Here is a 26,000-nt window from a genome sequence, read left to right on the forward strand (position 1 = left end):
CTGAGCTCAATTTCGAGTCTCATAACAAAGGGTCTGAATATTTATGTAAATAAGGTGTTTTTTTGTTAATACATTTGAAAAAATGTCTAAAAACCTGTTTTCGCTTTGTCATTATGGGGTATTGTGTGTAGAATGATGAGGATTTTTTTATTTGATCATTTTTTAGAATAAGACTAACGTAACAAAATGTGGAAAAAGGCAAGGGGTCTGAATACTTTCCAAATGAAACTGTGCAGCGGCCATTTGATGAATGGAAAGAGGCATCTGTTACAAAACACCAACATTTTTAATCACAATCAGAGATTTTCACGCCAAGCCTTCGATACTGGGTAGGCCTACAACGTAGGGAAGGATGTATTTTCTGCTTGTCAAGATTGACAGTCTATTTATTGTGGCGTTAAACTCAGGCCATGATATTGAAGCGCCTGAAGTTGGTATGCCTTGTTTATTGGTTGTGTGGTGGATTGGCACAGGAACCGGTTGGTGGAATTGAATATAATTTATATACACACACACTGAACAAAAATAAACACATTTAAAGTGTTGGTCCCATGTTTAAAAGAAATTAAAGATCACAGAAATCTCCCATTCGCACAAAAAGCTTATTTCTCTCACATTATGTGAACAAATTTGTTTACATCCCTGTCAGTGAGCATTTCTCCTTTGCCAAGATAATCCACCCACCTGACAGGTGTGGCATTTCAAGAAGCTGATTAAACCACATGATCATTACACAGGTGCCCCTTGTGCTGAGGACAATAAAAGGCCACTCTAAAATGTGAGGTTTTATAAAACAACACAATGCCACATAAGTCTCAAGTTGAGGGAACGTCCAGTTGGCATGCTGACTGCAGGAATGTCCACCAGAGCTGCTGCCACAAAACCGCAGACCACATGTAACAACACCAGCCCAGGACCTCCACATCCGCAGATGAAACTGAGGAGTATTTCTGTCTGTAATAAAGCCCTTTTGTGGGGAAAAACTCATTCTGATTGGCTGGGCCTGGCTCCCAAGTGTGTTCCATAGATAAGGGCCTAATTAATTAATTTAAATTACATGATTTCCTTACATTAACTGTAACTCAGTAAAATTGTTGCATGTTTATATTTTTGTTCAGTATAATTATAAATATCACATCATAGTTTTTTGTATCTGATTTTCCACCTAGCTGATTGTCTGCCTGATGGTAGTGTAGGTCAAAGGAAACAGGCAGGGAGAGTGACCTTGTTCGTGGTGGTCAGCGAACACTCAACCCTCTGGCCTGTAGCCCTGCGTGGCAAAGTCGATATCCAAGTTTGTAAACACAGGGTCACTGCAGTTATTATTTGTGGTCATAAATAATAATTTTCAACAAGACAAATTACAGTACAAGGGGAGGGTCGGGATAAATATTTTTTTTTACATTTTGGGGGGGGATGGTTTATTAATATGATTAACATGTCATCATGGTACACACCTGAGGAGGCTGGTGGGAGGAGCTTTTGGAGGACAGGCTCATTGTAATGGCTGGAATGGAGTCAAACAAGTTGTTTCCGTGTGCTTGATGTGTTTTGTACCGTTCCATTTATTCTATTCCAGCCTTTACAATGAGTCTGTCCTCCTATAGCTCCTCCCACCAGCCTCTTCTGGTACACACAGCATTCAAAAGGAGGACTGAGGACAAAACAACACCATGCATTCACCAAACATTTAACTGAGGTAGTAAATGTCTGATTGGGAACTACCATTGTCTATCAAATTACAGTGTGAAATTATTTAAATTGACATTGGAAGTTGTATTAAATACAGGTAGTGATACAGGAGTCAAATCACATAGGGAGTCTCATCAGATCAGATGTTATCAGCAAGCCAGAGCCATCTGTGGAAAGAGCACAAGCAGAACAGTGCCTTCAGAAAGTATTCACACCTCTCGACATTTTGCACATTTTGTTGTGTTACAGCTTGAATTTAAAATGGATTAAACGTAGATTTTGTGTCACTGATCTACACACAATTCCCAATAATGTCAAAGTGGAATTATGTTTAGACATTTTTACATTTAAAACATTTAAAGCGGAAACGTCTCGAGTCAAAAAGTATTCAACCCCTTTGTTATGGCAAGCTAAAATAACTTCTGGAGTAAAAACGTGCTTAACAAGTAAGTAAGTTGCATGGACTAACTCTGTGTAATAATGGTGTTTAACATGATTGAATGCCTACCCCATCTCTGTACACCACAGCAACTGTTTGATTATCTGGAAGGTCCCGCAGTTGAGCATAGAATTTCAAGCACACATGCAATGAGAAAGACCAGGGAGGTTTTCCAATGCCTCGCAAAGAAGGTCACCTATTGGTAGATGGGTAAAAAAATAATGGTGATTCTAACATGTATTGACTTAGGAGGTTGAATAGTTCTCATCAAAATATATTACGGTTTTATTTTCCATTAATAAAAAGTTTGACTTCTTCCCTTTTGACAGAGTATTTTGTATAGATCGTTGACATTTTTTTTTATAAAATCCATTTTAATCCCACTTTGTAACAACAAAATTTGGAATAAGTCAAAGGGTGCGAATACTTTCTGAAGGCACTGTACGTACAAACAGATAACAAATGTATCATTCAACATAAGATTGCACCTAAAACAATTAACTTCACTTCATCCTCTACTCGCATCCTTCTCAAAACCCATTGGAGGTCTGAGGGGAGAAACCTTGGGTACTCTCCTCCAATGGGGTTTTAGAAAGAGGCACTGAAATAGGAAGCAATGAATCGAGGAAATAAAATTGTCACAGAGCTGTTGCATGTTTGTCTCGATATGGAATGGCAGACGTCACTATGTGGGACTGAGCAGAGGTGTACAATCTGCGCCATTTGTCAGTATTATTGAGCCATAAGAAACCTTCTTTAGACTTTGTGTTAATTAAAACATAAATGAGTATGTTTAAGCAGTCATACATGACTGTTGGGAGTGCGGTGCCATACCTTTAGCTCCCTGGTGCAGCAGAACTGACACGCTAGAGATGAATTTGCAGCAGATGTCTGTGGAGGGTGTCTTGACCACGCTCGGGATGTTCTCCAGACAGCGGTAACGCTGGAACGTGTCCCAGGCACTGTTGGTGGTCAGGTCACCTACCTCAGAACCAGTGAAGATCTCCAGGTTCTTACAGTAGGGCATCAGCACAAACTTTAGAGAAGACAGTAAGATGGAATTAGATTTTGTATGGAGTCGAAAGCACTGAATCCCAACATAAAATCCTTGTAGCTCGATTTTTATGCAAGTTACACCAATGCATGATTTATGCAGAAGTCTCAGTTGCGTCTAGGTGTGCGTGTGGGGTAGCTAACCGAGTCAATGAGTATGTATGGGGACTGGACATCACTGAGTGCAGAGTAGAGGGGCAAGCTCAGACTAACAGAGTAGTCCATCTCTGCCTCGAAACCCTAGTCTGGGGAGCACCAAATATCTGAGGAGACAAGAGAAAGTTGTCACAAAACATGACACTGAATCACACACAAGAACATGTGTGCAAACAAAAACACAGGTATGTAATACAGGGTGTATACAGACGCAGAGTAGACTCAAATACACAACACGTATATCCTACACTACACACACTCACATATACAGACCCATTAATCTCTCTCACGTGCGCAACATAGAGAGAGAAAGACTAGGTGTGTGTTTACAGTGATCCAGGGTGGAGGAATACCATCTGGTTGTCGTCATCAGGCATGGTGTTGGCACAGCGGCTGTTTGTTGAGACCACACTGGGACTTTCATCAATGCCTCTTCCCACTGGTCCGGTAACTACGCCCACACAACATGTACACGGACATTGGAGTTTGATACCCCTGGTCGGGACTCCACTGAGGAAGGTGAAGGGATACATATATGCTGAGTTGTGTAAGTCACAAGGTGAGTTAGGGAACACCCATGACCCAAAGACTTCGATGAAAGTTACATCAAGGTCAAAGGTGACTCGCAGATCCAAACTTTGCCAATGAAGTAGAAGCCTGACTCCACTTTGCCAGACATACAGTATGTTCTCTACACTCACCCGTCTCCTGAGAACAACTGTAGTGAGAAAGTAAAAATATGATGTCAGAAAATGGCATAGACAGAGTTCAATTGGAGTTAAACAGCTTGAACATCTTAGCGTTGCATTCAAGGTAACAGCCCATTTAAAGACTGCTGCTGTATTAATAGAGGCAACTATGGATAATAATTTATCCAAATAAGTGATAACATACTATGGGACTAAGGCGAGCTGTACCAATCCACACCACTCATCAGTCAGTATGGCTCAGTATTGAACAGCCTGCTGTCATTTCATGCCCAACCTGGGAAGAGCTATCCTCCTATAGGTTCTCACTTCATCCCTTACCAACTTGTACACATTCAGCATAGAACCATCCTCTGTATAGAACCATCTTTCTAACCCTACAGACAGGAGTTGGTCAAAGTCCATAACAAGTTATCCTCTCTACGTGACATATGTCCTAATAACAATGCCTCCATATAGCGTAAAAGCAATTAGAGGAACTCTCAGTACCTCGAATGATTAAGTTACAGGGTGATTGATAGAAGTCAAGGTTACCTGCAGGAAGTCTCCAGAGTGCTGTGCATAGAGGAGAGCCAAGGTACTTGGAATAGAGCGGACTCATTGTATCTCCTATCTTTGTCAGCTAAGCAGAGAACAACTTCCCCACCACATAGTGACAGTGGGCCTTCATGGAGAGAGGGATGGAGAGAGAGAGATGGTTAGAGGTAATTCTCCTTTATTGTAATGGCACAAAAACTGCCAGAGTAAAAGTTATCAGAACTGTATTTCAAAGAGACTATCTCAAAGTATGCAGTTAGTGGTTTATAATATTGGCTATTTATTTCAGAGTTTGATCTTGGCTCCCACTCACCCCATCTCAATCACCTCTACCCTAGGGAGGGCCCTGTCTCTTCTCACCACTCCCTCCCAGTCTGGCTGGTCTTCCAAGTCCTCCTTCTCTAGCAACCCCTCGTTAACTTAGTTAGCTAGCTACAATGCTCTTGGTTAACCAAAGATACTGGTACATTTTATGTGGTTAAACATCAGCTAGCTTTAGCTTCCTAGCTGACGCTAACCTAGCTTGCCTAATCAATAGCCTGCTTTAACAGAATACTAAATAACTACATACTTCAACTGCAATACTGAAATCCTAGCTGACTAGTTGGCTGGTTACGTTATCTACTGAAAAACTATAGAGCTTACCTTTTTATTGTCGGCCATCGTCCTTACACCACCGTAACCTTGCCTTCAGTCTTTGCGAAGTTGCCAACAACCGGATGTATCCAGTTTTCAGGGATACAGCTAATTCAACCGAGCTTTATTTTCTGCTGAAAACCTGACGTGGGAACTCCACTCAGGTGTTCTTTTTTTACGCCTGCTACGTTAGGTTACATTGCCTTCCAACGTCAAAATCCGGTTTACACTAGATATCACAGCTTTAATGTATAGTAAAAATTAATGAAAACAAAAATTAGCTTTTTGGTCTTAACATTAAAGTTATGGTTAGGCATAAGGGGAGTTTAAAATCAGATTTTAAGAAGATAAATTGTATAAATAGGCTGGGTTTAGCCATAATAAGTATGACTTTGTGGCTGTGTTAACTAGTGACGACCATGTTCATTGGCTAGAATTTTCACCTCTAATAAAACAATAGTAAAAGATTGCAGATTTTGAAGTATCTCCGCAAAAAAATAAAAAAAATAATCTCTGCTATCAAATTAATATTTTGCATGCGGCAATGATGTTCTGCTTGCTTAAAGTCGCCCTTGCAACTCAAGTTTAATTTGCGCGACCCCGATGCCTGTGCACTCGCAGGACCCATCCTCTGCTTGCTCGACCACATTCTTCACTCTCCACTGGTCTGTGCATTCGCATCACTCCTCTCCGTTCATGGCACTCATTCCAAGCAGTGTTATCAGTAGTGGGGCTGTGCTGGGGGGGTTTGACGGGGATGAGGTGAGGGTCACGGGCATGTTACCGTAGGGGAGGCAGACTGCACCACAGATCAAAGATTAAGACTGGTTAAATTAAAGAGGCCTTTTCCCTGCAGATTTGTGGCGCTGGAATTCACAGCCATTCATCACAGCAATTGATTAAAAAGAGACAAAATGTCCCCTCATATTTGTGCGTCACACTTTAAGTCATCTGACTGGTGTTGGTAAAGGGTCATGGAGTTTGTTATGGGTTTCCAAAATTCCCAAATATAGCCCAAAGTGGTGTAACGGCTGATTTTGCTTTTGCAGCGATAGTTTTTTCCCCCCTTTGTTGACTATTCTTTGGCCTCCTCTGTGCTTCACAAGCGGTGCGATGTCTAACTGTGGTTCAGCATTGATTGTGTTTGTTTGCAGCTATATTTAGTTGAAGTCGGAAGTTTACATACACTTTAGCCAAATACATTTACTCAGTTTTCACAATTCCTGACATTTAATCCTAGTAAAAATTCCCTGTCTTAGGTCATTTAGGATCACCACTTTATTATAAGAATGTGAAATGTCAGAATAATAGGAGAAATATTTATTTCAGCTTTTATTTCTTTCATCACATTCACAGTGGGTCAGAAATGTACATACACTCAATTAGTATTTGGTACAATTGCCTTTAAATTGTTTAACATGGGTAAAATGTTTCGAGTAGCCTTCCACAAGCTTCCCACAATAAGTTGGGTGAATTTTGGCCCATTCCTCCTGGCAGAGCTGGTGTAACTGAGTCAGGTTTGTAGGCCTCTTTGCTCACACACGTCCTTTCAGTTCTGCCCACAAATGTTCTATGGGATTGAGGTCAGGGCTTTGTGATGGCCACTCCAATACCTTGACTTTGTTGTCCTTAAGCCATTTTGCCACAACTTTGGAAGGATGCTTGGGGCCATAGTACATTTGGAAGACCCATTTACGACCAAGCTTTAACTTCCTGACTGATGTCTTGAGATGTTGCTTCAATATATCCACATCATTTTCCTGCCTCATGATGCCAGCTATTTTGTGAATTGCACCAGTCCCTCCTGCAGCAAAGCACCCCCACAGCATGATACTGTCACCCCCGTGTTTCACGGTTGGGATGGTGTTCTTCGGCTTGCAAGCGTCCTCCCCTTTCCTCCAAACATAACGATGGTCATTATGGTCAAACAGTTCTATTTTTGTTTCATCAGACCGGAGGACATTTCTCCAAAAAGTACGATCTTTGTCCCCATGTGCAGTTGCAAACCGTAGTCTGGCTTTTTTATGGCGGTTTTGGAGCAGTGGCTTCTTCCTTGCTGAGCGGCCTTTCACTTTATGTCGATATAGGACTCGTTTTACTGTGGATATAGATACTTTGTACCCGCTTCCTCCAGCATCTTCATGTTCTGGGATTGATTTGCACTTTTCGCACCAAAGTACGTTCATCTCTAGGAGACAGAGCTTCCTGAGCGGTATGACGGCTGTGTGGTCCCATGGTGTTTATACTTGCGTACTATTGTTTGTACAGATGAACGTGGTACCTTTAGGCGTTTGGAAATTGCTCCAAGGATGAACCAGACTTGTGTTGGTCTGCAATTATTTTTCTGAGGTCTTGGCTGATTTATTTTGATTTTCCCATGATGTCAAGCAAAGAGGCACTGAGTTTGAAGGTAGGCTTTGAAATACATCCACAGGTACACCTCCAAGTGACTCAAATGATGTCAATTAGCCTATCAGAAGCTTCTAAAGCCATGACATAATTTTATGGAATTTTCCAAGCTGTTTAAAAGGCACAGTCAACTTAGTGTATGTAAACTTCTGACCCACTGGAATTGTGATACAGTGAATTATAAGTGAAATAAACTGTCTGTAAACAATTGTTGGAAAAATTACTTGTGTCATGCACAAAGCAGATGTCCTAACCGACTTGCCAAACCTATTGTTTGTTAACAAGAAATTTGTGGAGTGGTTGAAAAACGAGTTTTAATGACTCCAACCTAAATGTATGTAAACTTCCGACTTCAACTGTATGTACTACATATGAAGCTGCAGACACTGTGGTCAATCTGTGGTCGACCGTGGTCAGATGCATGGTCGGTGGCTGTGTGTGATTGCCTCCGCACTGGCCCCACAGTGCTTGTGGTTGATCTGCGGAGCAGTGCAGGATGATCTTTCTCTGTGTGCATCAGGTGTTGTCAGTGGCTAGCTGTAGCCATGGCAACAGGTCATGCTCAGGCGAGAGTCTTTCTGTGAGAGAAATCTACAGCTTATTAGCCTGAGAGAAGAACACAGTGCTAAAACAACAGCATCATAAAGAATGGATCACACTTGTCCTACATACCTACAGAATGGTCCTACATACCTACAGAATGGTCCTGTGTAGAATAGGCCTACATATGTACATTGCACACACACATCTATATGTGTAACCGTTTTTGCTCCGTCCCTCTCCTCGCCCCTACCTGGGCTCGAACCAGGGACCCTCTGGACACAACAACTGACCCCCCTGAAGCATCATTACCTATCGGTCCACAAAAGCCGCGGCCCTTTGGAAACAACTACTTCAAGGTCTCAGTGCAAGTGATGTCACCGATTGAAACACTATTAGCGCACACCCTGCTAACTAGCTAGCCATTTCACACTGGTTACACTCACCACCACCCCCCCCTTTGACCTCCTTTTCCGCATCAATCCATGAATCCGGGTCAACAGCATCAACGTAACAGTTTTCCTTCCGTCCCTCTCCTCACAACTGACACCCTCGAAGCATCGTTACTTATTGCTCCACAAAAGCCACGGCCCTTGCTGAGCAAGGGAAACAACTACTTCAAGGTCTCAGAGCGAGTGACGTCACTGATTGAAATGTTATTAGCGTGCACAACACTAACTTGGGAGCCATTTCACACCGGTTACATATGCACATACAGACATCATTTGTTGGTATGACCAGTGTCCACAGCAGCCTGAGCTCTGGTGTCGTTCAGTGTGCTGCCTCCCTGATGGGGGGGGGGGGCCACTGACTGGCGTTATTCAGGTTCTCTCAGGCCAACACTCACCCCCGTGCTCCCACACCCCCAGCTCACTCAGGCTTTGATCCACAGACCAAAACAAGCCACTATTGTTACATAATCCCCACTAGTCTCATTTCCAGCGTTTCACCTCGAATCAGAGCCTCCAACACAGGCCAAAATAGCAGCCCATTACACTTCAACCCAGGCTGGAAAGGTGACACCTTATATACAGGCCAGAAAACCTGTTACTCTAATCCAATTAACACAACCAAAACACCTCAGACACAGGCCAAAACATCAGCACATCAGACACGCCAAAAGAAGACTGCAGCTAACAAGCACAGGCCAAAACACTGGATGCACTTGCGCACACACACACACACACACGCGCGCCAACAGCGTCACACGACAAGGTGACAACAGGATTGCATCTCACCCTCTTTCAAGATGGGGCTTTCCATATTAATGTACGAGACTGATACAGACACTGATAGTGTGGTGCCAGTGGTCAATGAGATGATTCTGTGTTGTCAACTACCAAATGGTCACTGTGTTCTTACCTACAGTAGTGTATCTGTGTGAGGTATTAAATCAGTCCCTCCAGGATTTCGCGGGGATCTTTTGTGATATTTCCTGTTAAAAATGCTTGATTTTGTTGCGGCATTTTTGGCGTGCCTTTTCACGCATATATTACGACACAATTTTGTGCCGTTTTGGTGTTCGTCATTTTTTTTTCTTTTCCCCCCGGCTGTTCGCAAACAACATTTCTTCTTGAGGCAAGTTGAAGTTCGGTAGCCGAAAGTGTACAGCCCTTTGTCAGTGATTGGTGAACTGTAGGGGTGGAAACTATGAACGCGATTCTTCAATTAAGTGTTTTTTTTCCAACATGGGAAGACGGAAACCAACATACCGTTTTCACCAGAGGATGAGGTAGATTGTTATATTTTCTACTGTACTCGACAAAAAGAGTAGGCATGTTTGCTAACATTAGCAAGCAAGCTAGCGCTTACTACTTTGCTGGCTAACTAGCCTAGCAGCATAGGCCTACTCGTGCAGAGAAAGCAAGCCAACCAACTAAACTAAAGATCTGTAAAACCTTTGGATCAAACAACATTTTGTCTGAAAGAAAATCATAAGCTTCCCATTTGTAAAACTAAAGTTTGGTAGCAAGGTTCAGCTAGCTATCTATCTATTTTAGCAAGCAAGGAGTATGTGAGCATAGTCGTGCACTTACGCCTAGCCAGGTTCTGCTAGGAGCAAACAGAACCTAGTCTGCAGTCGCCTTAAGCAGCATGCTCTCTCAGCAAAGGTAAATAGCCTAAAGAGTGGCAGTGCCAATCAATGATCTGATCTGCCAACAAATGATGATTAGCACTACGAATACAATCACCCAGCCTAACACCCATATGGCCAATCATGAATCAACTGTGATGTCATTTTAATTTTCACTTTCATGCCAGGTTCAGCTGTTCCAGCTCTGCACCTGAGAGTACAGGCAGGGAACAGGTAGGTTATGAATACAGGTGCGGTCGGCACAGCTGAATTTTACAGAACATTTTAGGAGGCCCTCATCTTGCCATGCAGCTGAGAGAAAATGTTGCAGATTTGTATTTTATTTTTATCCTGCGATTCTACATATTCTGCCATGGATCTGAGGTAACATTTTGCATTTTTAAAGTGAATTTCCTGCAATTCTATGAATTTTGCCATGGGTAATACTGTTTTTTTTAGTCGAACATAAATCTTTACTGCTAAATTAATTTGTAGGAATTGTCAGTTCTCCCCCTTTATTGTGGTGATTGTTAGTTCTCAAATATTATTATATTGGACCATTACCTTTTCTACATACTTTCTTTGGTTTTAGTCATTTAAGTTTACACTGAAAGGGGTTTTCCATCCCCAAAATGTATTTCTGACAAGAAAACATTTACTATTATAACCTTATAGATAACGTTAATATTTGGATGGGATAATCTGATCCTAGATCTGTGGTTAGGGGCAATGTTCTGCTCCCGTCCCCTCCAGCGTGGTTAGCTATCTGGGACTGTGTTAGCTGATGTCTGGATCTAAAACAGGGGTAGGCAAACTACGACCGGATTCACTCTGGCCCGCGTAAAAAAACAAAAGAAAACAGCCAATTATTATTCTTCTTTTTATTTTTACCCCCTTTTTCTCCCCAATTTCATGATATCCAAATTGGTGGATGAAGGTCGAGAGCCATGCGTCCCCCGAAACACGACCCTGCCAAGCCGCACTGCTTCTTGACACACTGCTTGCTTAACCCGGAAGCCAGCCACAACATGCGGGTGGTCGACATACCAGAAGAGGTGGAGGGCTGTAATCCTCTTTCCTGCAGGATGTTCTCGGCAAAAAGACCATTGACAGACCCCCCGTCATTGACAGAGCACATCGACCTTTAGTTTCAAAACCACAACCCGACTGCCATTCCAGAGCTATGCTGGTCCGCATGCATTACTTCCAGACCAAAGAGAAAATTATTCGGCGATCCTTCGAAAGAGGACAGCTGAACTACAATGTCACACGGATCCATAGGCTGCTCTGCAGACCTGGCAAGACGCAGAGCTGCATACAAAGATGTGAAATCCCACCTTCACAAGGCAGGAGTCAGATTTGGCCTGATACACCCGGCTAAACTGAGGATTACTTTCCAGGGAACTAGCCACATGTTTGACAACCCACAGTCTGCACTCACTTTCTAACATGGTAGTAGCTATAACTATACAGCCTATTCCTAGCATGCACACATGGTCTGTGACACGGCAGAGCCGCAGTTAAAAACAGTCCGCCTTGCATGCTCATCGGCTTTGTTTAGATTTATATGAACCATCGGACAGGATTTGTTGTTTACACCAGCTTGTGGACATGAGTAACTTTTGTTTGGACTTTGTTTAGGCCATAGGCCCAATTACTTGGACAGCCCACTCACCGCATGTGGATAGCTGGTCGCCACGGGACGGAGCTCTCTCTCATTGATGGGAGCGTTATGTACTCTAAGTAGACTATTCATTACCAAACAGAGGTTCTATTGTCATTTTCAATGAGTGAACAGCCTAAAACCGGATGACATTCCTTGCTCTTTAAGCTGTGACTCGACGTCCATTAAGAATAGGGTGCATACCGCACTGTATTTATTTAAATTTTGCAAGTTGTTTTTATTTCATTGTTTTTCTTAATCTAATCTATGTGGGTAGGTGTGTGTGTGTGTGTGTGTGTGTGTGCGCGCGCGCGCGTGTAAATGTGAGCGTAATCGCGCTAATGTTTAGGAATATTATTTACAATAGTTATAGACAATAGTTTTCATTCACATGTCCTTTATAGGTCTATTTTAGGTATCCCCTTTATTCAATAGGACAGTGAAATATCTATTCTTAAACCCTTAGTTGAGTTCCTGTTAGTAATGTGACAGAAAACAGGGTAGGTACTGTTTTTGGGGTCTGCCATTTCGTTTGGGGACTGGCAGAGGTATTTTTTTCTCCATTTTATTTTTACGTTCTATTTTAGTTCAGGGTCATGCAAGCTTCTTATTACTTTTTTACACCGTCTGGGGTAAGTTATTCTCTAATATTACTATAACATAAGTGCTTCATTTGAAGCAGTCTCTTGGAATATTCATGGCAGTGGGCATATAGTCAAGAGGAAGAAAATTCAAACGTTCTTATAAAAGGGAAAGTGTTTCAATTGCTATGTTACAAGATACCCATTTATCTGCAACAGAGCATGCTAAATTGAAAAGAGGGAAATGTTCTTCTTTTAGTTAAAGAGAGGCATTGCCATCCTTATAAACAAACATTTCACATTTAAACACCAAGAAATTGACCCTGAGTAGCGATTTATTTTGATTACGGGTAATATTCTGGGTCAACATATTACTGTACTGAATGTATATGCTCCAAACACTGACTCCCCCAATGTATGTCTGACATTTTATTATTTAACCAAAACGGCAAGGGATTTGTGATTATACTGAGAGATTTCAACTGTATTCTGGATAACAAGCTGGATAAATCATCAACTGCTCCAGTCTCGAAGCGTAGGCCCTCAAATTTTCTTAGACGCATTTGTGAAGTCATCTGGTTTAGTAGAGGTATGGAGAGAGCGAAATTCTAGTGTCAGAAATGATTAGTTCTACTCTAGACCCCATAATTCATATTCTAGATTGGACTATTTTTTTTTTTTTAATTCCCTCTACTTACATGCACATTGTACAGTCATGTGTTATAAGTTCTATAGTCAAATCTGACCATGCCCCGGTGTATATAGATACTGACACAACAACCCCCAAAATGAGATAATGCATCTCTCCTTAACAATGAAGGATTCTGCTCTGTGGTGAAAGATAAATTATCACATTATTGACAACCAACTCTATCCCATCTCAGCTGCAACCATCTGGGATGGTGCTAAAGCAACCATAAGGTGTTATATTATCTCCCAATCGTCTCTGATAAAGAAGCTTAGATTGGAAAAGAGGGAAAAATTGGAAGCTGTGGTATAATCACACTTTAAGGAATACCTGGGATAGGATTACGTAATCCTTCTAACCCCCCCCCCCCCCCCCAAAAAAAAAAATATATAGATGTACTATTGTAAAGTGGTTGTTCCACTGGATATCATAAGGTGAATGCACCAATTTGTAAGTCGCTCTGGATAAGAGCGTCTGCTAAATGACGTAAATGAAATGTAAAGAACTTCTTCATAAACAACAGCCAACCCAGGTAAACTGTAACTCACTAGCTTGTGCTAAGGCCACTGTCAATTTAGACCACACAAAGCACGTACAAAACAAGCAAAAATATGAGTCTGGCAACTGACTGAGCCGTCTACTTGCACACCAACTTAAAAAAGAACAGAGTGAAAGATCTACTAAGTCTATAAGGATGGCAGATGGCTCCACTACTTATGATCCATTGCTTATCAATAATACATTTGGTGACTTCTATAAATCTCTTTATACTTTCAATATACAGGAGCGACTGACAAAAATCATAAAATATCTGAAAAAGACCACTTTACCCACTATATCAGATGAGCATAGAACTAGTTAGAATGGCCCCTTTACATCTGAAGAGGTTTGGTAAGCTATTAAGGCAATGCCCTCTGGAAAAGCACCTGGTCTAAAGCTACTCTGTATCGTTTTCTAAGTAGCATTGGCCTGCGATATGCCCCATCTTTATGCCTGCTCTTTATGATGTTTGATAGAGACGTCATACCAGAGTCGTGGAAAATTGCCTCCATTAGCCCATTACAAAAAAAAAAAGACAAATCCATCAGAGTGCTCTTCGTTTAGACCAGTGGTTCCCAACCTGTTTTGGTTACTGTACCACCAACTGAATTTTGTTCTGCCCGGAGTACCCCCCCCCCATGGTCTTATGAGTCTTCTTATGTACACTCTGTGGATAGGCCAAGTAACCCTGGTTGGGAACCACTGGTTTAGACCAATCAGTTTGCTCAGAGTTGATGTTAAGGTAGTTGCCAAGACACTTGCTCGCTGACTGGAAGTCCTGCTTCCGGACCTCATTAAGCCCGATCAGACTGGTTTTGTCAAATCCAGATTTGGAACAAACAATGTGAGACACACCTTGAATATCATAAACCATCTAGGCAGGAATAAAGACCCTGCACTCACTGTTTCTCTCGATGCTGAAAAGGCTTTTGACAGAGTTGAGTGGGAATTCTTCTTTGCTGTACTGGAAAAAGGTGAATCCGAGTGACTATTTTATTCATTTAATACATTTACAGTAGTCTGATCCAACTGCAGCAGTTAACACAAATGCTCAGCTATCAAAGATTTTCTATTGGTCGCCTGGCCTGTCACCTGGCCTGGAGTGTTTTGATTGGTCATAGAACCATTGGCTGAAGCAATAAGGTCTAGTAAGGACATCAGGGGCGTTTTCGTGGAAGATGAAGAACATAATGAAATTCTATTTGCTGATGATATGCTTTTATACACGTCAAAACCAGAGACCTCTGTTGCTGCAGTAATCATATCTGAATATGGTAACCTGTCAGGGAACAACATTAATGTGGGGAAATCCATGGCTTTACCTTTAAATATCCCCTCTTAGAATCAATTTCCCCATTCCAATTGGCCGAAACAGGCTTCAAATACTTGGGCATATACACAGAGTGTACATAATATTAAGAACACCTTCCCAATATTGGGGCATGGACTCTACAAGGTGACGAAAGCGGTCCACAGGGATGCTGGCCCATGTTGACTCCAATGCTTCCCACAGTTGTGTCGATGTCCTTTGGGTGGTGGATCATTCTTGAGAAATACAGCAAACTGTTGAGCATGAAAAACCCAGCAGCATTGCAGTTCTTGACACAAACCGATGCGCCTGGCACCTACTACCATACCCCGTTCAAAGGCACTTAAATGTATGTTGTCTTGGCCATTTACCCTCTGAAAGGCACACCTACACAATCCATGTCTCAATTGTCTCAAGGCTTAAAAATCCTTCTTTAACCTGTCTCCTCCCCTTCATCTACACTGATTGAAGTGGATTTAACAAGTGACATCAATAAGGGATCATAGCTTCTCCTGGATTCACCTGGTCTGTTTATGCCATGGAAAGAGCAGGTGTTCTTACATTTTTGTACACTCAGTGTATGTCACACCAGACCTTAAAGACGTGTTCTATTATGTGCCTTTGCTCACAACAATTAAGCAGGACCTGGCTAACTGGTCTGTTTTACCAGACTCTCTTTTTGGCAGTATTAATATTGTTTGGATGAACAACTTCCTCGATTAAATGATCTATTCCAGAATTTTCCCAGCCATCTATCTCAGTCCTTTTTTCAGAAAGTTAATACCAGTAGCTCTAAATATATTTGGCAAAGTAAGAAACCAAATTGACCAAAGGAATTAAGCCTAAGCACTTGGGACGGGTCTCTTTGCCAAATTTGCAACTATATTATTTGTCTGCTCAGATCAAGCACATGATTAGTTGGTTCCTAGAAAGACTTGACTCACTGAGTTGGGATGGAATCAACAGCATGTCCTCCAAGGGCATTATGTTATTTACCATTTATTTAAAATGTAGGTCTTATCTGACGATTTTATAGTATATAAGACACTCTTAACTTGGAAAAATGCAAGGAGAGACTTGGGAGTGCATTTGGTAATGAGGACTGGACTGCTAACTGTGAAAGGGTTTAACCCGAATGCACCTCTATAAGCATTTTAAATTATTTAATAGAACCTACCTGTTCTTAATAGAATGTTCCCCAATGCATCACATTTATGTTTCAAATGTCAACAAGATACTAGTACCTTTATGCCCATATTTTGGCACAGCAGAGATACAGAGCCTGAGAGGAAAATCTGTCTGCTGCTACAGCGTCTCAAACAGCTCAGTCGTTGCTGCTGTAGTGAAGCTTTTATAAGCCCAATCATTGCATAATTGGACGTGATTTAAAAGAGCTACTATTTTTAATTTTTCAACTGGTAATTGAAGCACACTTCCCATTCACTACACAAGATGGCGCAGATAGAGATGGCAGCTTCGCTTCAAGTCCCTAGGAAACTGTGCAGTATTTTGTTTTTTTAAGTATTATTTCTTACATTGTTAGCCCAGAAAACCTTAAGTGTTATTACATACAGCCGGGAAGAACTATTGGATATCAGAGACGTCAACTTACCAGTACTACGACCAGGAATACGACTTTCCCAAAGCGGATCCTTTGTCTGCACCTCCCAAGGCATTTGAATTGATTCCAGAAGCCGACCCAAAACAACGCCATCGGAAGAGAGGATGCCGGAGCAGTCTTCTAGTGAGGCTTCGGATGTGCGCACCCCACCCACCGCTTCCGAGTATATTACTCGCCAGTCCCTAGTTAACAAACTAGACGAAATTAGGGAAAGAGTTGCTTTCCAAAGAGATATCTGGGATTGTAACATACTCTGTTTCACAGAGACATGGCTAGCTGGGGACATGCTGTCGGAGTCAGCAACTAGGCAGCAACTAAAACAGGAAGCGCCCCCGCTTAGGTCTATCCAACGCTGGTCTGACCAAATCGGAATTCACGCTTCAAGATTGCTTCGATCACATGGACATGTTCCGGGTAGCCTCAGATAATAACATTGATGTATACGCTGAACTCGGTGAGCAAGTTTATACGGTAGTGTATAGGCGATGTTGTACCCACTGTGACTATTAAAACCTTCCCTAACCAGAAACCGTGGATTGATGGCAGCTTTCATGCAAAACTGAAAGCACGTACCACCGCATTTAATCATGGCAAGGCGACTGGAAACATGACCGAATACGAACAGTGTAGTTATTCCCTCCGTAAGGCAATCCAACAAGCAAAGCGTCATTAGAGACAAAGTGGAGTCGCAATTCAACGTCTCAAACACGAGACGTATGTGGCAGGGTCTACAGACAATCACGAGTTACAAAAAGAAAACCAGCCCTGTCGTGGACATCGACATCATGCTTCCAGAAAAATTAAAACTTCTTTGCACGCTTTGAGGACAAAACAGTGCCACTGACTAGAGCCCGCTACCAAAGAATGTGGGCTCTCGTACTCCGTGGCCAACGGGAGTAAAACATTTAAGTGTGTTAACTCACGCAAGTCTGCCGACCCAGATGGCATCCCTAGCCGCGTCCTCAGAGCATGCACAGACCAGCTGGCTGTCATCATGAAGTGCTTTGAGAGACTAGTCAAGGATCATGTCACCTCCACCCTACCTGTTACCCTAGACCCACTCCAATTTGCTTACCACCCCAATAGGTCCACAGATGATGCAATCACCATCACACTGCCCTATCCCATCTGGACAATAGGAATACCCATGTAAGAATGCTGTTCATTGACTACAGCTCAGCATTTAACACCATAGTACCCTCCAAACTCATCATTAAGCTTGAGACCCTGGGTCTCGACCCCAACCTGTGCAACTGGATCCTGGACTACCTGACGGGCCGCCCCCAGGTGGTGAAGGTAGGAAACAATATCTCCACTCCGCTGATCCTCAACACTGGGGCCCCACAATAGTGTGTTCTCAGCCCTCTCCTGTACTCCCTGTTCACCCACGACTGCGTGGCCATGCACGCCTCCAACTCAATCATCAAGTTTGCAGACGACACTTCAGTGGTAGGCTTGATTACCAACAACGACGAGACAGTCTACAGGGAGGAGGTGAGTGCCCTCGGAGTGTGGTGTCAGGAAAATAACCTCTCACTCAATGTCAGCAAAACAAAGGGAGATGATTGAGGACTTCAGGAAACAGCAAAGGGAGCACCCCCCTATCCAGATCGACGGGACCACAGTGGAGAAGGTGGAAAGTTTAAAGTTCCTCGGTGTTCATATCACCGAAAACTGAAATGGTCCACGCACACAGACAGTGTGGTGAAGAAGGCGCAACAGCCAAATTTGGCTTGTCCCCGAAAACACTCACTGAGTCTTACAGGTGCACAATTGAGAGCATCCTGTCGGGCTGTATCACCGCCTGGTACGGCAACTGCACCGCCCACAACCGCAGGGCTCTCCAAAGGGTGGTGCAGTCTGCACAACACATCACCGGGGCCAAACTACCTGCCCTCCAGGACATCTACAACACCCGATGTCACAGGAAGGCCAAAAAGATCATCAAGGACAATAACCACCCGAGCCACTACCTGTTCACCCCACTTCCATCCAGAAGGCAAGGTCAGTACAAGTGCATCACAGCTGGGACAGAGAGATTGAAAAATAGCTTCTATCTCAAGGCCATCAGATTGTTAATCTGCCACCACTAGCACAGAGAGGCGGCTGCCTACCTATAGACTTGATATCATTGGCCACTTTAATAACTGGAACACTAGTCACTTTAATAATGCCACTTTAAGAATGTTACATAACTCGCATTTCTCAACTCATATGTATATACTGTATCCGTCACTATCTATTGCATCTTAGCCGCTCTGTCACTGCTCATCCATATATTTTATACTTATATATTCTCATCCCATTGCTTTACTAGATTGTGTGCATTAGGTTTTGTTGTGGAAATTGTTAGATATTACCTGTTAGATACTGCTGTACTGTCAGATCTAGAAGCATAAGCATTTCACTACACTCCCAATAACATCTGCTAACCATGTGACAAATAACATTTGATTTGATTCAAGTGCATATAGGCAACGGTAGGCAGGCTCCATCACGTCACACCACTTTGCAATGAGCTGGAGGAAGTATTCATTTTGAAAACATACTTAATTGTTTGAAATCTGAATGGTTTTACTTCATATGAGGCATGTCCTACCTTGCTTCAAAGTAAACTCCAACCATAGAAACGTGGAGGCAATTATTTTATAAAGACTTCCATATGCCATTAAAACCAGAAGCCTATCTCATGTTCTATTGGTTTTCAACTTTATTTCACTGTCCAGTAGCCAAAGGCACAATCCTAGTCATATTAGCAAACCATGCTAGTTGTTGCATCTTTAGATATCCCTTATTTCAAAATTTCTAATGGATATTTTCAGGTCTGTCACATGAAAGCTCTCAAATGTGCGGTGCGATTTTGACAATGGTGTTTCAGATTTACTATTATTACTCAGATTTACTATTAGAAAAATTGGATTACCTTTGCTGTTCTTCGTCAGAATGCACTCCCAGGACTTCTACTTCAATAACAAATGTTGGTTTGGTTCAAAATAATCCATAGTTATGTTCAAATATCCTCTGTTTTGTTCGTGCGTTCAAGACACTATCCGAAGGGTGACGCACCCGACGCGTTTCGTGACAAAAAATGTCTAAATATTCCATTACCGTACTTCGAAGCATGTCAACCGCTGTTTAAAATCAATTTTTATGCGATTTTTCTCGTAAAAAAGCGATAATATTCCGACCGGGAAACCCTGTTTTAGTTCAAAGACGAAAAAATAAAAACATGGTGTCGCCTCGTGCACACGCCTCAGTCTCATTGTTCTCTGATCGACCATTATCCAAATGCGCTAGTGTTTTTCAGCCAGGGCCTGCAAAGACATCATTCACCGGTTTGCCGCCTTCTGAGAGCCTATGGGAGCCGTAGGAAGTGTCACGTTACAGCAGAGATCCTCAGTTTTCAATAAAGAGAGTGTAGAAGCCCAAGAAATGGTCAGACATTCCTGTAAGGAATCTTCTCAGGTTTTTGCCTGCCATATGAGTTCTGGTATACTCACAGACACCATTCAAACAGTTTTAGAAACTTTAGGGTGTTTTCTATCCAAAGCCAATAATTATATGCATATTCTAGTTTCTGGGCAGTAGTAATAACCAGATTAAATCAGGTACGTTTTTTATCCGGCCGTACAAATACTGCCCCCTACCCTAGAGAGGTTAATTGCATTATGGAACAAACATTTGCGTAGCCTACTGCCTTGTGCGCATTGCTGCACTTATAAAGTGAAGAAATAATAGTTTCTCAACATTTTAACCTGTTAGGGCTAGGGGTCAGTATTTGCACGGCTGGATAAAAAAAATGTACCCGATTTAATCTGGTTACTAATCCTACCCAGTAACTAGAATATGCATATACTTATTATATATGGATAGAAAACACTCTAAAGTTTCTAAAACTGTTTGAATGGTGTCTGTGAGTATAACAGAACTCATTTGGCAGGCAAAACCCTGAGACATTTTCTGACAGGAAGTGGATACCTGATGTGTTGTATTACCTTTAAACCTATGCCATTGAAAAACACAGGGGCTGAGGAATATTTTGGGACTTCCTATTGCTTCCACTAGATGTATCCAGCCTTTACAAAGTGTTTTGAGTCTTCTGGAGGGAGATCTGACCGAACAAGAGCCATGGAACGATGATGACCCATTAGACACCTGGCGCGCGAGTTCATGTTGGGTACCCTCGTTCCAATACGTTATAAAAGAGAATGCATTCGTCCACCTTGAATATTATTCATGTTCTGGTTAAAAAAGGCCCTAATGATTTATGCTATACAACGTTTGACATGTTTGAACGAACGTAAATATATTTTTTCCCCTCGTTCATGAAGTGAAGTCCGGCGGACTTAGATCATGTGCTAACAAGACGGAGATTTTTGGACATAAATGATGAGCTTTTTTGAACAAAACTACATTCGTTATGGACCCGTGATACCTGGAAGTGACATCTGATGAAGAGAATCAAAGGTAATGGATTATTTACATAGTATTTTCGATTTTAGATCTCCCCAACATGACGTCTAGTCTGTATCGCAACGCGTATTTTTCTGGGCGCAGTGCTCAGATTATTGCAAAGTGTGATTTCCCAGTAAGGTTATTTTTAAATCTGGCAAGTTGATTGCGTTCAAGAGATGTAAATCTATAATTCTTTAAATGTCAATATAATATTTTACCAATGTTTTCTAATTTTAATTATTTAATTTGTGGTACTGACTTGACTGCCGGTTATTGGAGGGAAACGATTTCCTCAACATCAATGCCATAGTAAAACGCTGTTTTTGGATATAAATATGAACTTGATAGAACTAAAAATGCATGCATTGTCTAACATAATGTCCTAGGAGTGTCATCTGATGGAGATTGTAAAAGGTTAGTGCGTCATTTTAGCTGGTTTTATGGTTTTGGTGACCCTGTCTTTGAATTGACAAAACATTACACACAACTCTTGTAAATGTACTGTCCTAACATACTCTAAATTTATGCTTTCGCCGTAAAACCTTTTTGAAATCGTAAAACGTGGTTAGATTAAGGAGATGTTTATCTTTCAAAGGGTGTAAAATAGTTGTATGTTTGAAAAATTTGAATTTTGACATTTATTTGGATTCAAATTTGCCGCTCTTGAAATGCACCTGCTGTTGATGGAGTGCACCACGGGTGGGACGCTTGCGTCCCACCTAGCCCATAGAGGTTAAGCTAAACGTTCTGATCTGTTGCAGCAGCCTCATTGTTTTTAACGTTTTTTTTTTAATTTAGCCTAAGCCTACTGGTTGTATGAATTTGGGATCGATCGTCCCACAACTGTCCTAGAGTGTTAGGAATAGGCTATTTCTCGCACAGAACGACAAGCCTACCAATAGAACAGGTACACTTTTCTATTATGGGGGATATTACTATGGGGAATATTAGATTGACATATGCTAGTGATTTGGCTGTTCGTTACTCGTCTTGTTGGCTGAGTAAAAGTAAATGTGGCTGTTAGAATAACATCTACAAAGTGCGCATTGGAATTCGGTAAGAAGGAAGCAAGCCGTTGCATCCTGAAGTTGCATGTTCTGTTAAGAAGAATGACCATAATCTAAATGTAATCTTAACGCCCTAATCAGGTTACGCACCCAATGCATACGGGTCTGGTAAAATTCTCAAATGTCTTAAATTAAAATGCTGCCGGTCAAATGAAACCCTGACATGCACACAGTCGACCTGACCAATAAGAGAAGAGGACGTCCAGTAAGCTCAGCATTCAGCTGATGATTGCCTGACTTCACATGTAATGGAGAGACTGGTGGAGGCCAGTGAGTGAGTGAACATCACACACACACACACACACACACACACACACACACACACACACACACACACACACACACACACACACACACACACACACACACACACACACACACACACACACACACACACACACACACACACACACACGGGAAACTGATGGGGTGGGGGCCACAAAAATATCTGAACTCATGAGGGGCCGCAGTAGAGGGGCATACAGAATATGTTGCAGTTTTAAAGCAAGTTTGTTGCAATTCTACACATTTTGCCATCGGGCAGAGAGAAGATTTAGCAATCGACCATGTTTACTAAAAGTTTAGATATCTGGCCGCTCGACTAACTTACCAATCAAGAAAAATGAAAAAATGCTGTCATGGGATAATTGAGTGACTGACATAAGTGAAAAACTGATGATGCACAAACAAATTTTGAAATTGCACCTTGTGTATTATATAGGGCTGTCAAAGTTAACACGTTAATAACATGTTACATTTTTATTGCTGATCAATTTTGACGCCGTTAAATCGCATCTCCATTTCTTCACCGCACGGAGCCTTTTAAAGCACATGTTCCCGCACGGACCCTATTGCACATGGACAATGCACATGGTGGCAGCTGCTGTTATGTAGCCCTGTCTGTCCCTTAACTTCTCTAGGCTACGGGGCTGTATTTTCACGTCCGGATGAAAAGTGTGCCCAAAGTAAACTGCATGCTACTCAGGCCCAGAAGCTAGGATATGCATATTATTAGTAGATTTGGATAGAAAACACTCTGAAGTTTCTAAAATTGTTTGAATGATGATGTCTGAGTATAACAGAACTTATTTGGCAGGCGAAACCCAGGGGACAAACCATCCAGGTTTTTTTTTTAGGTCACTCTTTTCAATGGGTTTTCAAATGGGAATCTAGAATTCTAAGGCAGTTGCTTGCAGTTCCTATTGCTTCCACTGGATGTCAACAGTCTTTAGAAATTGGTTTATGTTTTTCCTTTGTGTAATGAAGAAGTAGCCCTGTTCAGAACGAGGGTCGAGTGAAGTGTACTGTTGTGGTTGAGGCACGTTGTCACGCCCTGACCGTTGAAATCCTTAATGTTTGGTTAGGTCAGGGTGTGACTCGTGTGGGAAAGTCTATGTTTTCTGTTTCTTTGGTTTGTGGGCCGATTGTGGTTTCCAATCAGAGGCAGCAGTCTATCGTTGTCTCTGATTGGGAATCATACTTAGGCAGCCTGTTTTCCACCTGTTTTTGTGGGAGGTTATTTTCTGATAAGTGTCTGTGCCTGACGGAACTGTTCGCTTTCGTTTTGTTGCTTTGCCTTGGTCAACTTCTCCTTCTAACGACAAGCGTTACACGCGTGACCTGAAAGCACGCTCCACTTTGTTTTCCTCCGGTATTGAACACAGTTTATCCCGTCTTAAATTTGATTGATTATTTACGTTAAAAAATACCTCAAGTTGTATTAGGAAATTTGTTTGAAATGTTTGGACAAAGATTACAGGTAACTTGAGATATTTTGTAGTCATGTTGCGCAAGTTGGAACCGGTGTTTTTCTGGAGCAAACGCGCCAAATAAATTTACATTTTGGATATATAACGACGGAATTAATCGAACAAAAGGACCATTTGTGATGTTTATGGGACATATTGGAGTGCCAACAGAAGAAGCTCGTCAAAGGTAAGGCACGAATTATATCTTTATTTCTGAGTTTCGTGTCGCGCCTGGCGGGTTGAATTACGATTGTCTGTGTTTGTTTGGTGGGGTGCTATCCTCAGATAATCACATGGTTTGCTTTCGCCGTAAAGCCTTTTTGAAATCTGACATGTTGGCTGGATTAACCTGTTGGGGATAGGGGGCAGTATTTGCACGGCCGGATTAAAAAACGTACCCGATTTAATCTGGTTATTACTCCTGCCCAGAAACTAGAATATGCATATAATTATTGGCTTTGGATAGAAAAGACCCTAAAGTTTCTAAAACTGTTTGAATGGTGTCTGAGTATAACATAACTCATATGGCAGGCCAAAACCTGAGAAGATTCTAAACAGGAAGTGCCCTCTCTGACCATTTCTTGGCCTTCTATAGCCTCTTTATCGAAAACAGAGGATCTCTGCTGTAACGTGACATTTTCTAAGACTCCCATAGGCTCTCAGAAGGCGCCAGAACGTTGAATGATGACTCTGCAGTCCCTGGCTGAAAAACAGTAGCGCATTTGGATAGTGGTCGATCTGAGAACAATGAAACGGGCGCGCGCGTGCACGTGAAGAGTCCATATGACATTTTCAGTCTTTGAACGAAAACAACGTCGCCCGGTCGGAATATTATCGGTATTTTACGAGAAAAATCGCATAAAAATTTATTTTAAACAGCGTTTGACATGCTTCGAAGTACGGTAATGGAATATTTAGAATTTTTTTGTCACGATACGCGCCAGCGCGTCACCCTTCGGATAGTGTCTAGAACAAACGCAGCTATTTGGATATAACTATGGATTATTTGGAACCAAACCAACATTTGTTGTTGAAGTAGAAGTCCTGGGAGTGCATTCTGACGAAGAACAGCAAAGGTAATCCAATTTTTCTAATAGTAAATCTGAGTTTGGTGAGTGCCAAACTTGGTGGGTGTCAAAATAGCTAGCCATGATGGCCGGGCTATCTACTCAGAATATTGCAAAATGTGCTTTCACCGAAAAGCTATTTTAAAATCGGACATAGCGATTGCATAAAGGAGTTCTGTATCTATAATTCTTAAAATAATTATGTTTTTTGTGAACGTTTATCGTGAGTAATTTAGTAAATTCACCGGAAGTTTTCGGTGGGTATGCTAGTTCTGAACGTCACATGCTAATGTAAAAAGCTGTTTTTTTTATATAAATATGAACTTGATTGAACAAAACATGCATGTATTGTATAACATAATGTCCTAGGAGTGTCATCTGATGAAGATCAAAGGTTAGTGCTGCATTTAGCTGTGGTTTTTGTTTTTGTGACATTATATGCTAGCTTGAAAAATGGGTGTCTGATTATTTCTGGCTGGGTACTCTGCTGGCATAATCTAATGTTTTGCTTTCGTTGTAAAGCCTTTTTGAAATCGGACAATGTGGTTAGATAAAGGAGAGTCTTGTCTTTAAAATGGTGTAAAATAGTCATATGTTTGAAAAATTGACATTTTTTGATTTTTGAGGAGTTTGTAATTCGCGCCACGCCCTATCATTGGATATTGGAGCGGTGTTCCGCTAGCGGAACATCTAGATGTAAGAGGTTAACGGGATTTGAGCCATAAGAAGTTAAACATCCACATTTTGCTCAGCTTTGAGCAACAATTTTGAAAGAGAACTTACAGAAAGTTCAACCATAAACACATTCCCATGCATTTTAGATAAACAACAAAAACAATTTGTACAGATTTAGATAGCTAGCTATGCTACCGTTAGCTAGCTAACAAAATAATGTTTACAATGCCATGGCTGAATGGCTCTTGATATAACTAACTTCCCACAATGATTTTAAATCAGAACAGGACATCCATTCCATTTAGCGTCTTTTTTTAGTTCAGGTCAAAAGATTTAAGCAAAT

General features: G+C 41.7%; 2 protein-coding genes across 7 annotated transcripts in view; both read right to left on the minus strand.

The window, feature by feature from the left end:
* LOC106607631 (nuclear receptor coactivator 1) overlaps positions 1–26,000 on the minus strand; it is a 96,022-nt gene that overhangs the window by 45,119 nt on the left and 24,903 nt on the right. The gene's annotated exons all lie outside the window — the stretch shown is intronic.
* LOC123743477 (laminin subunit beta-1) lies at positions 1,381–13,516 on the minus strand. 3 transcript variants are annotated; one of them, XR_014392720.1, is made up of 6 exons: positions 5,230–13,514; positions 3,694–4,711; positions 3,329–3,447; positions 2,966–3,167; positions 2,201–2,327; positions 1,381–1,859 (listed from the first exon to the last, which is right to left on the minus strand). XR_014392720.1 is itself a non-coding variant. In XM_045720887.2 (4 exons), the coding sequence occupies exons 2-4, from the start codon at positions 3,407–3,409 to the stop codon at positions 1,810–1,812; spliced, it is 333 nt and encodes a 110-aa protein (XP_045576843.1). In that variant the 5' UTR covers positions 3,410–4,711; positions 5,230–13,516; the 3' UTR covers positions 1,381–1,809. The 3 variants fall into 3 exon arrangements, 1 of the variants encoding a protein (XP_045576843.1); XR_014392721.1 differs by having other exon boundaries at positions 4,582–4,711; positions 5,230–13,513; XM_045720887.2 differs by lacking the exon at positions 2,201–2,327 and having other exon boundaries at positions 3,329–4,711; positions 5,230–13,516.

This window comes from Salmo salar, chromosome 06, assembly GCF_965601325.2.
Source record: "Salmo salar chromosome 06, fSalSal1, whole genome shotgun sequence".
Lineage (NCBI taxonomy): Eukaryota > Metazoa > Chordata > Actinopteri > Salmoniformes > Salmonidae > Salmo > Salmo salar.